Source organism: Lolium perenne, chromosome 2 (assembly GCF_019359855.2).
Source record: "Lolium perenne isolate Kyuss_39 chromosome 2, Kyuss_2.0, whole genome shotgun sequence".
In the NCBI taxonomy this organism is placed as follows: Eukaryota; Viridiplantae; Streptophyta; class Magnoliopsida; order Poales; family Poaceae; genus Lolium; species Lolium perenne.
Genome location: NC_067245.2, coordinates 9,807,615 through 9,826,105, shown reverse-complemented (window position 1 = coordinate 9,826,105; position 18,491 = coordinate 9,807,615). Strand labels below are relative to the sequence as shown.

Here is an 18,491-nt window from a genome sequence, read left to right as displayed (position 1 = left end):
GAAGCAAAGCCGATAAATTCACCAGATGGAGAATCAGCAGTAAAATTCGTGAAGGGCATCGTTTTTCGATTCGGAGTACCTCACAGCATCGTCACAGACAACGGCAGTAACTTTACGTCCAAGGAATTCAAGGAATACTGCGCGGAAGTAGGCATCAAATTGCACTTCGCGTCAGTTGGGCACCCGCAAACCAATGGCCAAGTCGAGAAAGCCAATGGTATCATCTGCAACGGTATCAAAAAGCGCCTGCTAGGACCACTTGAAAAGGCTCGACATACCTGGCCAGAAGAATTGCCAAGTGTTTTGTGGAGTATCCGAACAACACCAAATACGGCGACACAAGAAACTCCGTTCTTCCTCGTCCACGGAGCTGAGGCAGTACTACCAATTGAGATAGAGCATGATTCCCCAAGAGTGACAGAGTATGACGAGGAAACTTCAAGAAAAGCTTTGGAGGACGACGTAGATGCACTCGATGAAGCTCGAGATGAAGTACTCTCACGAGTCACCAAGTACCAGCAGGACCTCAAAAACTACCACAGTCGATGATTAACGCCAAGATCTTTCCAGGTCGGAGATTTGGTCCTATGGCTAAATCAAAAAAGTACTGAAAAGCTCGAGTCGCCATGGCTAGGCCCTTACGTCGTCACAGAAGTAATCGAAGGAGGAGCATACAGGATCAAGGACAAGAAAACGGGGGTTCCCGAGAAAAACCCCTGGAACGTGGCGCAGCTCAGGCGGTTCTACGCTTAGAGCTAAAAATATAGTCCTCCCTTGTAGAAATACAATGTACTGAAACGCCCGCGAGTTTTCAGACGCACTCTTTTCCTTTTCAGGGCACCGAGTGGGGCTGGAAAGGTTTTTAACGAGGCGGGCTCGCGCTGCTGCAATATAATAAAAATAGTGGAGATATACTTCTTGTTCTTCGATATACTCGGGGGCTAAATGCCTTCAAGGTTACCAAATATACACAATATAGATGAACTCAACTCGCAAAAATATTTCGCCTTGGTACAAAATACCTCGCCAAATAAAGAAAGGGGATCACACCCATAAATATAGTATACTCGTTAGAACTCTATTGATTTGGTTTAAAAACCTCACGACAAAAATATAGAACGTCGCCACCAGAACACTCGGGGGCTTGACGAACAGAAATAATAAAAAATACATATACATAGCTGATAGCTTTACAATATAGAAGACGTAACAATGGAGAAAATACAGCAAGATAAACGAAAAACCCTCAGTGGATGCCTAGCACATGATCTATGGTTATTCGTTCATTTGTAGTACGAGTACTATGCTCAGCATAGCTACCCTTCACGAAGAACTCAGCATCCATCCGAAGAAGTTCATCCATCATATCTTCTGCTATGGGAGTCACGATATCGTCAATTTTGCCCATATTTCTTTTCTTTTTTGACATCTTGGCCAGGCACTTGGAAACAATTTGATTCATGGGAAATTTTGGATAGCAAATCTTTATCATCATCATAGCAAATCTTGCGCCAGCAGAGAGTTGAGCCCGCACAAAGCCATGGATTCGAGGGGCATCTCGAATTTTCTCCATCAAAGCAGGAAGAGTTTCTGGCATCTTGTTGCGCGGGAACATGGTCCCATAAACTAAAAACAAGGTCTTTGTACAGAAGTCGAGGAAATCACGGACCTGAGCCGCGCGATCTTGGAATCTGACAATTTGGCGGGTACGCTCAGGAGTAACCCAAAAGTTAGAACCATGCTGTGCAGCAAGTCCGAGCAGAACATTGGCTCGAGCTTCAACGCGTTGATCTTCGGCAGCAGTATCTAAAAATGAGCCTGGTCCAGTAAAGAAATTATTAAGGAAGGAAAAATAGCAAGAACAACATCAAGCATGGTTATGTACAGGAAGCATACCTGTCATGTCCAGGCTGGCGTCAGTCATTAGTTGAAGCATATAATTTTCTCGCGAAGAAGCTTCGGTAGCCTCAGCAACAGCGGCATCCTTTGCGGCCATAGCATCCTGGGCCTGTTGAAGAGCAATTTTCTCCCTCTCCGAAGATCTTCGAGACTGTTCCATTAGTACAAGCATTTGCTTTTTCATGGATTGAAGTTGTTGGCGAAGTTCTTGCAAATCTTGCGACAAGTGTTTACTTGAAGAACCTTCGATAAGGTTATCATCGACAAGGGTTTTCTTCGAGAAAGAAGAAGCAGGCGAAGTATCGGCAGGACAAGAATTGGCGGAGTAGTTATCAAATATCAACTGGAAAAGAAAGTTTCAGTATCAATGATCATGCAAAATAGAATCTCATTGATCTTCAGGAAATTTACATAGATATTACAGAAAGGGGGTCTTCAAAAGGGTTGCTACGACAATTGTCGTCAAAGCTACTATGGTGACGACTTCAAAAGAAACAGAAAAATAAAAAAGATAGAGCATTCTACTAGACCTCCGGCTTCGACGAGCTAGGAGCAGGAGTGGGCTTGAATCCAAGATAAGCAAGGATTTTCTTCGTGTTGGGCTTCGCAGCCTTGATCAGCGATCACCACTTGGTGGTCTCCATCTCTTGTGTGTCGCCAACCTTGGTCCAGTCGATGTTTTGTTGACTGTCAGCAACTAGGGCGACAGTGCTTTCAATGGCAACCTTCATGTTTTCTTGGCGCAGCTTCAGTCCAAGATCTTCTGGCGGATTAAAATCCTTGGCAAGAGCAAGGAAAGTCGCGGGTTCCTTTTTCTTCGGAAAGAAGTAAGGATAGAGCCACGACAATCCCTCCTGGGCCTGCTCAATGCCTTCACGGGCTTCTGTTCCGTGAAACTCAAGGAAAGAAAGTGCGTCGAGGAGAGGATCATCGTCAGGGTCTTCAAGTTCAAATTCTTGGTTTGTTTTCCCTGTCGGGGAAAAAATGTGGTGGTCAACAAACAAGTACAGAAAAGCAATTCTAACGAAGGAAAAATAGATTGGTAACTTACTGAGGAAGCGTCGATTTTGCGAGTCCAAGCGCTTGAGGATCGCCTCTTCACGAGCAGCTTGTGCGGTTTTATGTTCGTTCAAGGCAGTTTCGGCGTCTTGAAGCTTCTTCTGGAGATCTTCGACACCAGCAGCTTCTGCCTTGGCTTTGTCAGCCTCTGCCTTAGCCGTGCTAGCATCAGATTCGGCCTTTTTACGAGCCTCCTCACTTTGCTCTAATTTCTGAGCAAGCGTGTCGACACGTTTGTTGGCCTCCGCAAGTTTTTCTGCCAAAATAGTCAAAAGTAAGTTAAAGTTATGACAAGAAAGGAGTAAGGAGTCATGGGCAAAGAGAAGCAGGAAGTCAGTACCTTCAGTTTTGCTAGCATATTCGCGGTACCCAACAAATTGGGCACCGAAGCGGATGAATTCCTTAATTAAAGGCTGTTAAAGAAAGAAAAAAAAAGAAACAAAGTGTCGGTAGAAGACAAAAATGCGATAGCACAAAATAAAAAGAAGCAAACAGTGAAAATATCGACAGTATCAGGAAGCGTTCAAGAACTTACATCATCCAGAAGAGGAGTTGAGGAGCTACCCAATTGCAGGGTAGGTTCTGTGATTGTTTCAACCCTCGCCCTTTTTGGTGAAGGGACAAGGGGGCTTTCAGGAGCAGCAGGTTCGTCGGTGTTTTGTTGAGGAGGCGAAGATTCTTCTCCTTCAACTTGCACTTCAGAAACAACTAGAGTATGCGACGTACTCGTTCGAGCAGTCGCATCAAAAGCTGGCATTTCTTCCTCGTCGCCACTACGATTAAATGGCGACAGTATAAGAAGCAAGATAGACAAAACTCTTCAAATAGCAAAACAGTAAGAGACAAAAGGTGACTTACGAACTGACGAGAGCTTCGAGGTATGGATCGAAAGCTGCCTTCCGACGTGAAGGAGAAGCTTCTTCGGCTTTGGAGGTTCCGAAATCTTCGACATCAGTCCTTTTCCTTTTGTTCTTTGGAGAAACAACAGGAGGAGGAGAGTGTGCCGAGGTGGTACCCTCGGATTCAGCTTCCTTTTCAGAGGATCCCGCAGATTTTCGAGAACCTGCGGGTTCATTTTCAGGGACAGGAGCATCTTGGTTGTCTTCAATGACAACAGCTCGTTCTTCGACTTCTCCACCTTCAGGAAGGGGAGGAAGCGAGACAAGATCTGGATGATTCTATACAAAAACAAGGGGAGGCGTCAGCAAAAGAGCTATGTAAAGGATGACAAATAAAAATAGGCAAAGTCGACAAAGGTTACCTCGGGGAGCGCATTGGTGGCGCTGTATGGTTTTACGCGACAAGAAGAAGGGACATGATCTTTTTTGCTGAGGGAGGAAATCTTCCAGACAAGTTTTTCTAAGTCCTTGACCGGTAAATCCACCGACATGCGATCCACATCATTGTCGCCAGCATATTTCCAGAGGGGATTTTTGCGAGCCTGCAGAGGCTGCACTCTGATCCTAAGGAAATACGTCGTGATTTGGATACCCGACAGCTCCTTGCCGCGGGTGTTTTGCAGCTCGTGGATGCGGGTCATCAATGCTTCCGTCGCCGTTTTTTCTTCTTCGGTAGCCTCTGCATCCCAGGAGCAGCGGCGGTAGATTTTCTCGGCACCGTCAAAAGGAGGGATGTTGTCTTCAGCACATCCATGGTTCTCCTCATGGATGTACAACCACTTCTTGCGCCACCCTTGAACTGAGTCAGGGAATTTGACGTCGAAGTAATCGACATCAGGGCGAACGCAGATAACAACGCTGCCTATGTTATAGGCGACATTGGGAGAGCCATTGCGGCGACAAAAGAAAATGCGCTTCCACAACGCCCAGTTAGGCTGGACGCCGAGGAAGGACTCGCAGAGGGTGATGAAGATGGAAATGTGGAGGATAGAATTGGGTGTGAGGTGGTGCAGTTGCAGTCCGTAAACAAAAAGCAACCCCCGAAGAAAAGGGTGAATGGGGGCAGAAAGGCCGCGGATGAGGTGATCGACAAAACTAACCCGATACTCCATTGGAGGGGTTGGGTAGCTCTCTTCGCTGGGGAAGCACAGCGCCTTGGGCTTCTTGCTTATCCTCAATTTCTTCAAGAGGTTGATGTCTTGGGTAGAGATTTTGGATCTCTCCCATTCCGCGCTCCCCAGATCCACGGAAGTCATTGTTGATTCTGGCGTGCTGTGCCTCGTCAGTCTGCGCGGTGGCATCAACAATGGCGCAGGAGTACAGCTCGAGGGAAGTTGAGCTCAGGAAACTATGGGGCGCAAGAGGAGATTTTTTGCAGAGGAGAGCAGGAGAGCGGCGCGAGCGAAAGTGCTCGAGGAAGAAGAAAGGGATCTTATATAGAGGTGCGGCGAAGCGGCGCACCGTTGGGTGGAAAAAGTGTGTGGCCGATGATGTACACGTGGAACAGGGGTAAAAAAGTAATTTCACCCTGGAGGAGGTACAGTGCGTGCGCCAGGAAAAGTGGAGAACGTGTGTCCCCCACTTCCACGACGTGTCAATACAATGCGAAAATTGGGCCCGCAAGGCAGCGAGAGGGAGCATCTCGCGATTTCCAGGAATTACGGTCGTGGCTATCGTCAGCAATGACATCACTTTAGCAAAGAGAAAAATTCGACTCAACAGCTTCATAAAAATGGCGATAGCAAAAGATATTGGAGAGCCTTTGATCAAATACAAGTTTTTGATCAAATGCTCGGGGGCTACTTTGGAAAAATGAAAATTTTGAGAAAGACAAAATAGAAATGGCGAGAGCCTATGATCAAATACAAGTATTTGCTCATAGCCTCGGGGGCTACTCCCATCGGGAACGCTGTTCGCGTGCCCGATGAAATTATAAAAAAAGATAGAGAAAAAGAAGAAGAAAAAGTGTGCATTTTTCGAGTTATATACATAACTCTACATATACTCCCATCGGGAGAGCAATATAAGTCATCCGTTGACTCAATAAAATGTGCCATTCCAATAGCCGAATAAGCACTCGACAATATATTCTCAGAACGCCAAAGTTGCGAACAATTTCTGAATGCCGCAAATATGCGAAGATAAGACCCCAGATCCGTTCTGTGTGGCGTGGCGCCGTCTCTGACGTCGGTTTGCTACTTTTATCCGTATCAACAGATACGAAGAAAAATCCTAACGGACACGTTAGGTACCCGATAAATATGACTGGGACTCGACAGTATGGTAAGACCTTAAGCGGCACCTGTGGAAGTTTACACCAGTATCCCGAGATCATGTCCAGGGACGTGATCTTGAAGTAGGTTTTTGCGGATTGCCACTAGAGCAGTTAACTAGTACCTGATCCGTCAGATGAACTAGCCCCAACTACCATTATCCCTGTACAATATAGAAGTTCATATGAAGAAATATAGAGAAGTTTAAAGTTGTCGAATAAATATAAACAGTGGAGATTTTCCCTAACTCTACGATTCAAGCAAAATCTCGGGGGCTACTGACATAGGCATCCCCAATGGGCCTGCCGAATATAGTACCCGGGGTTTACTGGAGGTCCACAACTCGAAGAATAAGAAGAATCGGAAGCCCAAGTGGATATTTAGGAAAGCTAGAGTTGTATTAGAAGACGATGTTTGTAATCTTGCGGGATGGGTTGGAAACCCTCCCGGACTCTGTAACTTGTACAATACGAATCCCTCGACTCCACCTCCTATATAAGGGGGAGTCGAGGGACAAAGAAAGCATCGAATCATTGTCTCACAAACCCTAGTTTTCATAATCGTCGAGTACTTTTTGGCTGAAACCTTCGAGATCTACTTGCCCTCTACTTCCAACTAAACCCTAGTCTACCATCCGTAGGCATTGACAAGTTAATCCCTTGTCAGACCCCACAAATCAACATGCACATAATGTAAAATCTCTTTAGCGGTATGAACAAATTTAAACCTTTTATGCTTACTAAAATGCAGTGCTCACATAAGTGAAACTTACTCATATTGAAGTCGTCTAGCATTTCTCTCGTGTGCAATTCTGACATGCCATGTTCACTCATATATCCAAGACGCATATGCCACAGATTAGTTTTTGTAGGTTCATCTGCAATAACAACAGCATCAATACCAGACAAAATGCTACCTCTAATAATATATAATTTCACAAAATTTATATCACCAAGCATGTGAACGATAGAACCTTTTGATACCTTCAGAACTCCATGAGAATCAGAGTGTTTGTACCCATCAACATCCGGTGTAATGAGAGAGATCAAATTTCTGGTCATGCCATGTATGTCTCTCATATCTATTAGTGTGCGTGTCATGCCATTATGAATCTTGATTAGAATGGAGCCAATGCCCATGATCTCACGTGGGTTGTTATCTCCGATACACAAAACATCTCTACTATGCACTAACTCATAAGAACTGAACCAGTCTTTGTTACGACAAATATGACATGAACATGCACAATCAAGTATCCACTCATCATTACCAGAAACACAACCATCAAACACAACTAGGCAATCACCATATGAATTATCACTGGAAACAACAACAACAACCTTACCATCATCATCAGATTTGTTTTTCGGTTGGTAAGTACCGTTTCCTTTCACCTTGTTGTGCAGCTTCCAACAATCATCAATATTATGTTAGTTTTCTTACAATACTTGCAGAACCTACTATCTCGGCCCTTGGATTTTGATCAGTCTCTGACGGTCTTGCTCTTATCTCTATTGTAGTTGTTGTTTCTTTGTTTGGTCATAACTCGGACCTGCATACGAACCCTCTACCTGCAACATAGATTCATCTTTTCCCTTTGCTGGAGGGCCTCATAAACTTCGGCAAGGGTTAGTTCATCACGGCTGTATAATATGGTGTCTCAGAAATTCGCAAAAGAATTAGGCAACGAGACTAATAGTAGAAGAACAAGATCCTCATATTCATAATTTACCTCCACGGACAACAAATCAGAAACGATCTCTCTGAGGATTAATAGGTGATTCATTATTGACGCACCTACTTGAAACTTCTGCGACAACAACTTCATCTTCACATGCATCTTACTGGTTAGATCTTTGGACATGCATATCGATTCCAGTTTCAACCACAACCCCGATGCAGTTTTCTCAGCCAACACTTTGATACGTCTCAAACATATCTATAATTTTTGATGCTCCATGCTTGTTTTACACCAATTCCAATATGTTTTGTTTACACTTTGTTGCACTTTTCTACATTTTCTGGAACTAACCTATTGACAAGATGCCACAGTGCTAGTTCCCTGTTTTCTGTTGTTTTTGGTTTCAGAAAAGTTGTACAGGAAATATTCTCGAAATTGGACGAAACAAAAGCCGAAGTGCCTATTTTATCGTAACGAAGACGAAGTCCGAAGGGGGATCGAAGAGGCGCAACAGGACGCCCAAACCACCCCTAGGCGCGGCCTTGTCGTGGCCCGCACCTAGGCATGGTATGGGACCCTCGGGCACCCCACCGACCTATCTCCTCCGCCTATATAAAGCTCCCGATGCAAAAACCCTAAATATACAAGCCTCCGTCCCCGAAAACTTCTGTCGCGACCGCCATCGTCAAGAGAAGATCCGAGGGACAGAAGTCTCTGTTCCGGCACGCTGCCAGGACGGGGAGTTGCCCCCGGAGCCATCTCCATCGACTCAAGCCATGTCCATCGATGTTGCTGACTCCTACGATGAGGATTGAGGAGTGAGTAGTTCTGCCCGAGGCTGAGGGTCTACTGGTAGCTATGTGGTTAATCTCTCTCTCCCATGATGTGATCTTTATGTGCTCATGAGCTTTGTAATCTAGATGTCGTTATGCTATTTAAGTGAATTTTACTTATGTGATCTCCGGAGACTTATTGTCCCACGTGTGTAAAGGTGAGGGTGTGTGCACTGTGTGGGTCTCTTAGGCTATATTTCACAGAATACTTGTTAACTGAATTATGATTTCAGTTGTATGTCTCTATGAAATTCTGGTGTGTTAGTACCGCCTATGGATGCTCAAAGTGCAGTGTGGGGTGTTCATTAGTACTTGCGGAATACATCTTTGAGGTTTGCTTTTGCAGCTCTACGCAATGAATTTGTGTTCGTTATCCAACAAGAGAGTAGTTCAGAGTAGCATAGTGAAGTGCTTATATTTATATTCCTTTATGATATCATTGTTGAGAGTGACCACTAGTGAAAGTATGATCCCTAGGCCTTGTTTCCAAACACCGAATCACCATTTATTTATTGTTTTACTCCATATTTAATTGTTGTCATATTTATTTCAGATTGTTATTACCACTCATATGCATCCATATCACATGTATTTTACTATCTCTTCGCCAAACTAGTGCACTGCTGCGCGTAGTTGACGTATGTCTTTCCGTTCAGTACGCGACCGTTGGGAACCCCAAGAGGAAGGTGTGATGCGTACAGCAGTAAGTTTCCCTCAGTAAGAAACCAAGGTTTATCAAACCAGTAGGAGCCAAGAAGCACGTTGAAGGTTGATGGCGGCGGAGTGTAGTGCGGCGCAACACCAGGGATTCCGGCGCCAACGTTGAACCTGCAAACACAACCAAATTACTTTGCCCCAACGTGACAGCGAGGTTGTCAATCTCACCGGCTTGCTGTAACAAAGGATTAGATGTATAGTGTGGATGATGATGTTTGCAGAGAACAGTAGAACGAGTATTGCAGTAGATTGTATTCGATGTAAAAGAATGGACCGGGGTCCACAGTTCACTAGAGGTGTCTCTCCGTAAGATAAATAGCATGTTGGGTGAACAAATTACAGTTGGGCAATTGACAAATAAAGAGGGCATGACTATGCACATACATGTTATGATGAGTAGTGTGAAATTCAATTGGGCATTACGACAAAGTACATAGACCGCTATCCAGCATGCATCTATGCCTAAAAAGTCCACCTTCAGGTTATCATCCGAACCCCCTTCAGTATTATGTTGCAAACAACAGACAACTGCATTAAGTATGGTGCGTAATGTAATCAACAAATACATCCTTAGACATAGCATTGATGTTTTATCCCTAGTGGCAACAGCACATCCACAACCTTAGAACTTTCTGTCACTTGTCCTGCATTCAATGGAGGCATTAACCCACTATCGAGCATAAATACTCCCTCTTGGAGTTACAAGTAAAAACTTGGCCAGAGCCTCTACTAATAACGGAGAGCATGCAAGATCATAAACAACACATAGATAATAGATTGATAATCAACATAACATAGCATTCACTATTCATCGGATCCCAACAAACGCAACATGTAGCATTACAAATAGATGATCTTGATCATGTTAGGCAGCTCACAAGATCTAACAATGATAGCACAATTAGGAGAAGACGACCATCTAGCTACTGCTATGGACCCATAGTCCAGGGGTGAACTACTCACACATCACTCCGGAGGCGACCATGGCGGTGAAGAGTCCTCCGGGAGATGATTCCCCTCTCCGGCAGGGTGCCGGAGGCGATCTCCTGAATCCCCCGAGATGGGATTGGCGGCGGCGGCGTCTCTGGAAGTTTTTCCATATCGTGGCTCTCGGTACTGGAACTATAATCGACGAAGGCTTATGTAGGCGGAAGGGTAGGTCAGGGGGCGCCACGAGGGGCCCACACGCTAGGCCGGCGCGGCCAGGGCCTGGGCCGCGCCGCCCTAGTGTGGCGTCGCCTCGTCGCCCCACTTCGTATCTCCTCCGGGCTTCTGGAAGCTTCGTGGAAAAATAAGATCCTGGGCGTTGATTTTGTCCAATTCCGAGAATATTTCCTTACTAGGATTTCTGAAACCAAAAACAGCAGAAAACAGCAAATGGCTCTTCGGCATCTCGTTAATAGGTTAGTGCCGGAAAATGCATAAATATGACATAAAGTATGTATAAAACATGTGTGTATCATCATAAAACAAGCATTGAACATAAGAAATTATCGATACGTTGGAGACATATCAGCATCCCCAAGCTTAGTTCCTACTCGTCCCGAGTAAGTAAACGATAACAAAGATAATTTCTGAAGTGACATGCTATCATAATCTTGATCATACTATTGTAAGCACATGTAATGAATGCAGCGGTTCGAAGCAATGGTAAATATAATGAGTAAACAATTGAATCATATACCAAAGACTTTTCATGAATAGTACTTTCAAGACAAGCATTAATAAGTCTTGCATAAGAGTTAACTCATCAAGCAATAATTTCATAGTAAAGGCATTGAAGCAACACAAAGGAAGATTAAGTTTCAGCAGTTGCTTTCAACTTATAACATGTATATCTCATGGATATTGTCAACATAAAGTAATATAATAAGTGCAATATGCAAGTATGTAAGAATCAATGCACAGTTAACACAAGTGTTTGCTTCTTAAGATGGAGAGAAATGGGTGAACTGACTCAACATAAAAGTAGAAGAAAGGCCCTTCGCAGAGGGAAGCATTGATTTCTATGTTTGTGCTAGAGCTTTTATTTTGAAAACAAGAAACAATTTTGTCAACGGTAGTAATAAAGCATATGCATTATGTAAATTATATCCTACAAGTTGCAAGCCTCATGCATAGATTACCAATAGTGCCCGCACCTTGTCCTAATTAGCTCAGATTACCTGGATTATCATCGCAATACATATGTTTTAACCAAGTATCACAAAGGGGTACCTCTATGCCGCCTGTACAAAGGTCTAAGGAGAAAGCTCGCATTGGATTTCTCGCTTTTGATTATTCTCCACTTAGACATCCATACCGGGACAACATAGACAACAGATAATGGACTCCTCTTTAATGCATAAGCATTCAACAACAAATAATATTCTCATAAGAGATTGAGGATAGTTGTCCAAAACTGAAACTTCCACCATGGATCATGGCTTTAGTTAGCGGCCCAATGCTCTTCTCTAACAATATGCATACTCAAACCATTCAACTCATGGTAAATCTCCCTTACTTCAGACAAGACGAACATGCATAGCAACTCACATGATATTCAACAAAGGGTAGTTGATGGCGTCCCCAGGAACATGGTTATCGCTCAACAAGCAACTTATAAGAGATAAGATGCATGAGTACATATTCAATACCACAATAGTTTTTAGGCTATTTGTCCCATGAGCTATATATTGCAAAGGAGAAGAATGGAAATTTAAAGATAGCACTCAAGCAATTTACTTTGGAATGGCGGAGAAATACCATGTAGTAGGTAGGTATGGTGGACACAAGTGGCATAGTGTTTGGCTCAAGGATTTTGGATGCATGAGAAGTATTCCCTCTCAATACAAGGCTTAGGCTAGCAAGGTTATTTGAAACAAACACAAGTATGAACCGGTACAACAAAACTCACATAAAAGACATATTGTAAGTATTATACGACTCTACACCGTCTTCCTTGTTGTTCGACCCTTACTAGAAAATATCTAGACCTTAGAGAGACCAATCATGCAAACCAAATTTTAGCAAGCTCTATGTATTTCTTCACTAATAGGTGCAAAGTATATGATGCAAGAGCTTAAACATGAGTACAACAATTGCCAAGTATCACATTATTCAAGATATTATACCAATTACCACATGTAGCATTTCCCGTTTCCAACCATATAATAATTTAACGAAGCAGTTTCAACCTTCGCCATGAACATTATGAGTAAAGTCTAAGGACATATTTGTCCATATGCAACAGCGGAGCGTGTCTCTCTCCCACACAATGAATGCTAGGATCCAACTTTATTCAAACAAAACAAAACATACAGACGCTCCAAGTAAAGCGCATAAGATGTGACGGAATAAAAATATAGTTTCATTACAGGAACCTGATAATGTTGTCGATGAAGAAGGGGATGCCTTGGTCATCCCCAAGCTTAGATGCTTGAGTCTTCTTGAAATATGCAGGGATGAACCACCGGGGCATCCCCAAGCTTAGAGCTTTCACTCTCCTTGATCATATTGTATCATCCTCCTCTCTTGATCCTTGAAAACTTCCTCCACACCAAACTCAAAACAACTCATTAGAGGGTTAGTGCATAATCAAAATTCACATGTTCAGAGGTGACATAATCATTCTTAACACTTCTGGACATTGCACAAAGCTACTGAAAGTTAATGGAATAAAGAAATCCATCAAGCATAGCAAAACAGGCAATGCGAAATAAAAGGCAGAATCTGTCAAAACGGAACAGTACGTAAAGACGAATTTTCTAGGTGCACCAGACTTGCTCAAATGAAAATGCTCAAATTGAATGAAAGTTGCGTAAATATCTGAGGATCACTCACGTAAATTTGCAGAAGTTTCTGAGTTACCTACAGAGACTACTGCTCAAATTCGTTACAGCAAGAAATCTGTTTCTGCGCAGCAATCCAAATCTAGTATGAACCTTACTATCAAAGACTTTACTTGGCACAAAAATGCAACAAAATTAAGATAAGGAGAGGTTGCTACAGTAGTAACAACTTCCAAGACTCAAATATAAAACAAAAGTGCTGTAGTAAAATCATGGGTTGTCTCCCATAAGCGCTTTTCTTTAACGCCTTTCAGCTAGGCGCAGAAAGTGTGTATCAAGTGTTATCAAGAGATGAAGCATTGGCAGCGGGGTTTGGAGTTTTCTCAACCATGCATTGTATTTTGCATATGTAAGTTTCAGAGGCTCCCTTTTCATTAGTCTTAGGCTTGATATTCTCATCAAACAAATTTTCAGGGACAAGCCAAGCATAATTATTTTCTAGAGCTTCATATATTCCTAGGAGCTTACTAGGTATCGGTACTTTAATCTCCCCACCATCATTAACATTATTAGTGTACCTTATTCTATCCATGTCCATCTTTTCAAGTGTTATCTTAAAATCAGTGAACAAACCAAGCCTCTTATGCTTAATGAAAACTTTTCTAGCTTTTTTAGCTACCTCTTTAAATTCTCTAACAAGGACTTTTAAAACAAAATCTCTCTTTTCTCCCATCTCCATATCAGAAAGTGTAAGAAACATGTGTTGTATCATGGGGTTGAGACTAATAAATCTAGTTTCCAACATGTGTACTAAACAGGCAGAAGCACTTTCATAAGTAGGAGCAGCTTTTAATAATGGTACATCTTCAAAATCTTCATCCATGCTAACATGGGTGAAAAATGCTTCTATATTATCTCTTCCAATTATAGACCCTTCTCCTACATATATATCTTTTAGAGTGAACTTAGGAGGAAACATGATGAAATAAGTAAAGTAAATGCAAGTAACTAATTTTTTTGTGTTTTTAATATGGCGAACAAGATAGCAAATAAAGTAAAGCTAGCAACTAATTTTTTTGTATTTTGTTTTAGTGCAGCAAACAAAGTAGTAAATAAAATAAAGCAAGACAAAAAAAAAGTAAAGAGATTGGAAGTGGAGACTCCCCTTGCAGCGTGTCTTAATCTCACCGGCAACGGCGCCAGAAATTTACTTGCTGCGCGTAGTTGACGTATGTCTTTCCGTTCAGCACGCGACCGTTGGGAACACCAAGAGGAAGGTGTGATGCGTACAGCAGTAAGTTTCCCTCAGTAAGAAACCAAGGTTTATCAAACCAGTAGGAGCCAAGAAGCACGTTGAAGGTTGGTGGCGGCGGAGTGTAGTGCGGCGCAACACCAGGGATTCCGGCGCCAACGTGGAACCTGCACAACACAACCAAATTACTTTGCCCCAACGTGACAGTGAGGTTGTCAATCTCACCGGCTTGCCGTAACAAAGGATTAGATGTATAGTGTGGATGATGATGTTTGCAGAGAACAGTAGAACGAGTATTGCAGTAGATTGTATTCGATGTAAAAGAATGGACCGGGGTCCACAGTTCACTAGAGGTGTCTCTCCGTAAGATAAATAGCATGTTGGGTGCACAAATTACAGTTGGGCAATTGACAAATAAAGAGGGCATGACTATGCACATACATGTTATGATGAGTAGTGTGAAATTCAATTGGGCATTGCGACAAAGTACATAGACCGCTATCCAGCATGCATCTATGCCTAAAAAGTCCACCTTCAGGTTATCATCCGAACCCCCTCCAGTATTAAGTTGCAAACAACAGACAATTGCATTAAGTATGGTGCGTAATGTAATCAACAAATACATCCTTAGACATAGCATTGATGATTTAACCCTAGTGGCAACAACACAACCACAACCATACAACTTTCTGACACAGTCCCAGATTTAATGGAGGCATGAACCCACTATCGAGCATAAATACTCCCTCTTGGAGTTACAAGTAAAAACTTGGCCAGAGCCTCTACTAATAACGGAGAGCATGCAAGATCATAAACAACACATAGATAATAGATTGATAATCAACATAACATAGCATTCACTATTCATCGGATCCCAACAAACGCAACATGTAGCATTACAAATAGATGATCTTGATCATGTTAGGCAGCTCACAAGATCTAGCAATGATAGCACAATTAGGAGAAGACGACCATCTAGCTACTGCTATGGACCCATAGTCCAGGGGTGAACTACTCACACATCACTCCGGAGGCGACCATGGCGGTGAAGAGTCCTCCGGGAGATGATTCCTCTCTCCGGCAGGGTGCCGGAGGCGATCTCCTGAATCCCCCGAGATGGGATTGGCGGCGGCGGCGTCTCTGGAAGGTTTTCCGTATCGTGGCTCTCGGTACTGGAACTATTATCGACGAAGGCTTATGTAGGCGGAAGGGTAGGTCAGGGGGCACCACGAGGGGCCCACACGCTAGGCCGGCACGGCCAGGGCCTGGGCTGCGCCGCCCTAGTGTGGCGTCGCCTCGTCGCTCCACTTCGTATCTCCTCCGGGCTTCTGGAAGCTTCGTGGAAAAATAAGATCCTGGGCGTTGATTTCGTCCAATTCCGAGAATATTTCCTTACTAGGATTTCTGAAACCAAAAACAGCTAAAACAAAGAATCGCTCTTCGGCATCTCGTTAATAGGTTAGTGCCGGAAAATGCATAAATATGACATAAAGTATGTATAAAACATGTGTGTATCATCATAAAACAAGCATTTAACATAAGAAATTATCGATACGTTGGAGACGTATCATGCACCTATACATCTTACAAGTGTATTGGGTGTGTTGGGGACATAAGAGAGTTCTTGTATCGTAATTGCAGGGTTGCTTGAGAGGAATGTCTTTGGCCTCCACCTCCCTGAGTTTGATAAACCTTGGGTGATCCACTTAAGGGAAACTTGCTGCTGTTCTACAAACATCTGCACTTGGAGGCCCAACATTGTCTATAAGAATAGAAGCATGTGTAGACATCAAGCTCTTTTTTGGCGCAGTTGCTGGGAAACTGAAGAAAAGTTACACCACAGAGATTGCTAAATCCCATGGCAACAAGCTATTTTCTGGCGCCGTTGCCGGGGAGGTAAGGTAAAAGGTACTCGCATCCTCTGGTTACTAAATCTTTTAGTTGCTGGTGAGTGCTTGAAGTTATTTCCTTTAGATTCTGCAATTACATCTTTTTGGTTCTTGTTTTTATTTTGACTCGTTAGGCTTAATGGAAAACAACAACAAAAATAGAGAGCTTTATAATATTTATCTTGAGTTAGGACGTGAGGTGTTTGAAGAGAAAATTAAAAAACCTATGGAACTTTACTTGCATGCTAATAGCAATGTTATTAGTATGAATTCTTTGAACATCATTATTGCTAATTCTATGGAAAAGTCTAAGCTCGGGGAAGCTGGTTTTCATGAGCATGATATTTTTAGTCCCCTAAGCACTGGGGATGAAATTTACTTTGATGATACTATGCCTCCAATATACGATGATTACAATGATGATTGTGTTATTTTCAGTTCACCTACTATTGAGGATAAAATTAATTATGATTACAATACGCCTCCTATATTTGATGATTATGGTGATGAGAATAATAGTGATAGCTATTTTTGTTGAATTTGCTTCCACTACAATTAATAAGAATGAATATGCTTATGTGGGGAGTAGTAATTATTTTATGCATGTGGCTCATGATAAGAAATGTTTTATGTGATAGTTGTATTGTTGAGTTTATTCATGATGCTACTGAAATTTATTATGAGAGAGGAAAATATGGCTGTATAAGTTTTCATGTTACTAAAACGCCTCTCTATATGCTGAAAATTTTGAAGTTGCACTTGTTTTACTTTTCTATGCTTGTTACTATGTGCTTCTTTGATTTATTTTCGTACAAGATTCCTATGGATAGAAAGTGGGTTAGACTTAAATGTGTTTTATATTTGCTCCTTGATGCTCTCTTTTACTTCAATTCATATTTCTTATGTGAGCATCTTCTCAAATTATTGTGCCTAGCTGAAAAGCATTAAAGAAAAGTGCTTATGGGAGACAACCCATTGTTTTATTTTCTGTAATTTTTCTTTTTGATTAATCTCGGATGTTTTTGCCTCTGTAACAACCTCTCCTTATCATTGCTTTTTTGATTTTTGTGCTAAGAATGGCCTCTGATAGGAAGAAAGTAAGATTTAGGGAAGTTGCTGTCCAGAAACAGATTAAGTGTTGTTACCGTAAAAATTCATAAAAATAGCCAGAGAGGAATTGTGAGCTTCCATTTTTTACGCATATGCCCTGGGTTATTATCTAACTTTTGTTAGTTGACCAATTTTCGATATAAGCAATATAGGATTTTCTAAAAAATCGATCGTTATCTGGTATTCTATTTTGACGGATTTCTGCACTATTTGCATTTGCTTCTTAAATCTCTTTCTTTTTGAGTTAGTTTGACCAAAGAGATTTTTGAAGAAGTTGCTATAGTAGATAATGTTATAATGGATGTTTGATATATGTTAGAACTGAATCCTAGTGAATTTGTTATTTTGATTGTACTAATGCTGCTAGTAAAGAATTATGTGAAGTTTTGTATGAAGGAAGTTTTCAAGTGTAGGGAGAGAATAATGATGGACAAAAGCTCAAGCTTGGGGATGCTACTGCACCCCAAGAAATATTCAAGAGGTACAAGAGTCAAAGCTTGGGGATGTCCAAGGCATCCCCTTCTTCATCAACAAATCAACAGGTCATCGTGCGCTATATTTTTATTGCTTCATATGATATGTGTTATTCTTGGAGTGTCTTTATTTTGGTTTTTTTTGTTTTTTGTAGCATATGGTTGGATTCTAGCATTCTTGTGTGGGAGAGTGACATGCTCCATTTTAATTGCATAGAACACTCTAGTTTTCACTCTTATTGTTCTGCGGGTGTGCGCTCCTAGTAACTTCCTCAATCCGTAAAACGCTTTTTACTATGTGGCCACGTGTAGGGCTCAAGATCTCCCCGCGTTCATCCAATGGTTGAACCTCATCGTCTTCCAGGTTATAAAGATTTATCCCTATGGCCATTTTCCCCTTCTGTGCTGCACACTCTACTTTCACTTGCCATTGCCCTAGCTTCCTCCTTCCTTGAGCACCTCCTGCGCCCAGGTTTCTCTTCCTTTTTCCGCTCCACCACTTCGTCACCATGCTTCCCCGGACCAAGCACTGCAGTAACATCGCTTCAGGTACTAGAGAGCGCGTGGAGAAGGAGAAGATCTTCGAATGGGAGAGATCTAAGATCTCCGCTCAGGATCGCCGTATGCTCAAGAGTT

General features: G+C 42.4%; 1 protein-coding gene across 1 annotated transcript in view; it reads right to left on the bottom strand.

The window, feature by feature from the left end:
* Positions 1-18,246, bottom strand: part of LOC139835392 (uncharacterized) — a 32,159-nt gene extending 13,913 nt beyond the window's left edge. The window contains exon 1 of the mRNA XM_071825236.1: positions 18,205-18,246. Coding sequence (XP_071681337.1) covers positions 18,205-18,246 — 42 coding nt within the window. The remainder of the gene's footprint in view (positions 1-18,204) is intronic.
* Positions 18,247-18,491: the final 245 nt, after the last annotated feature.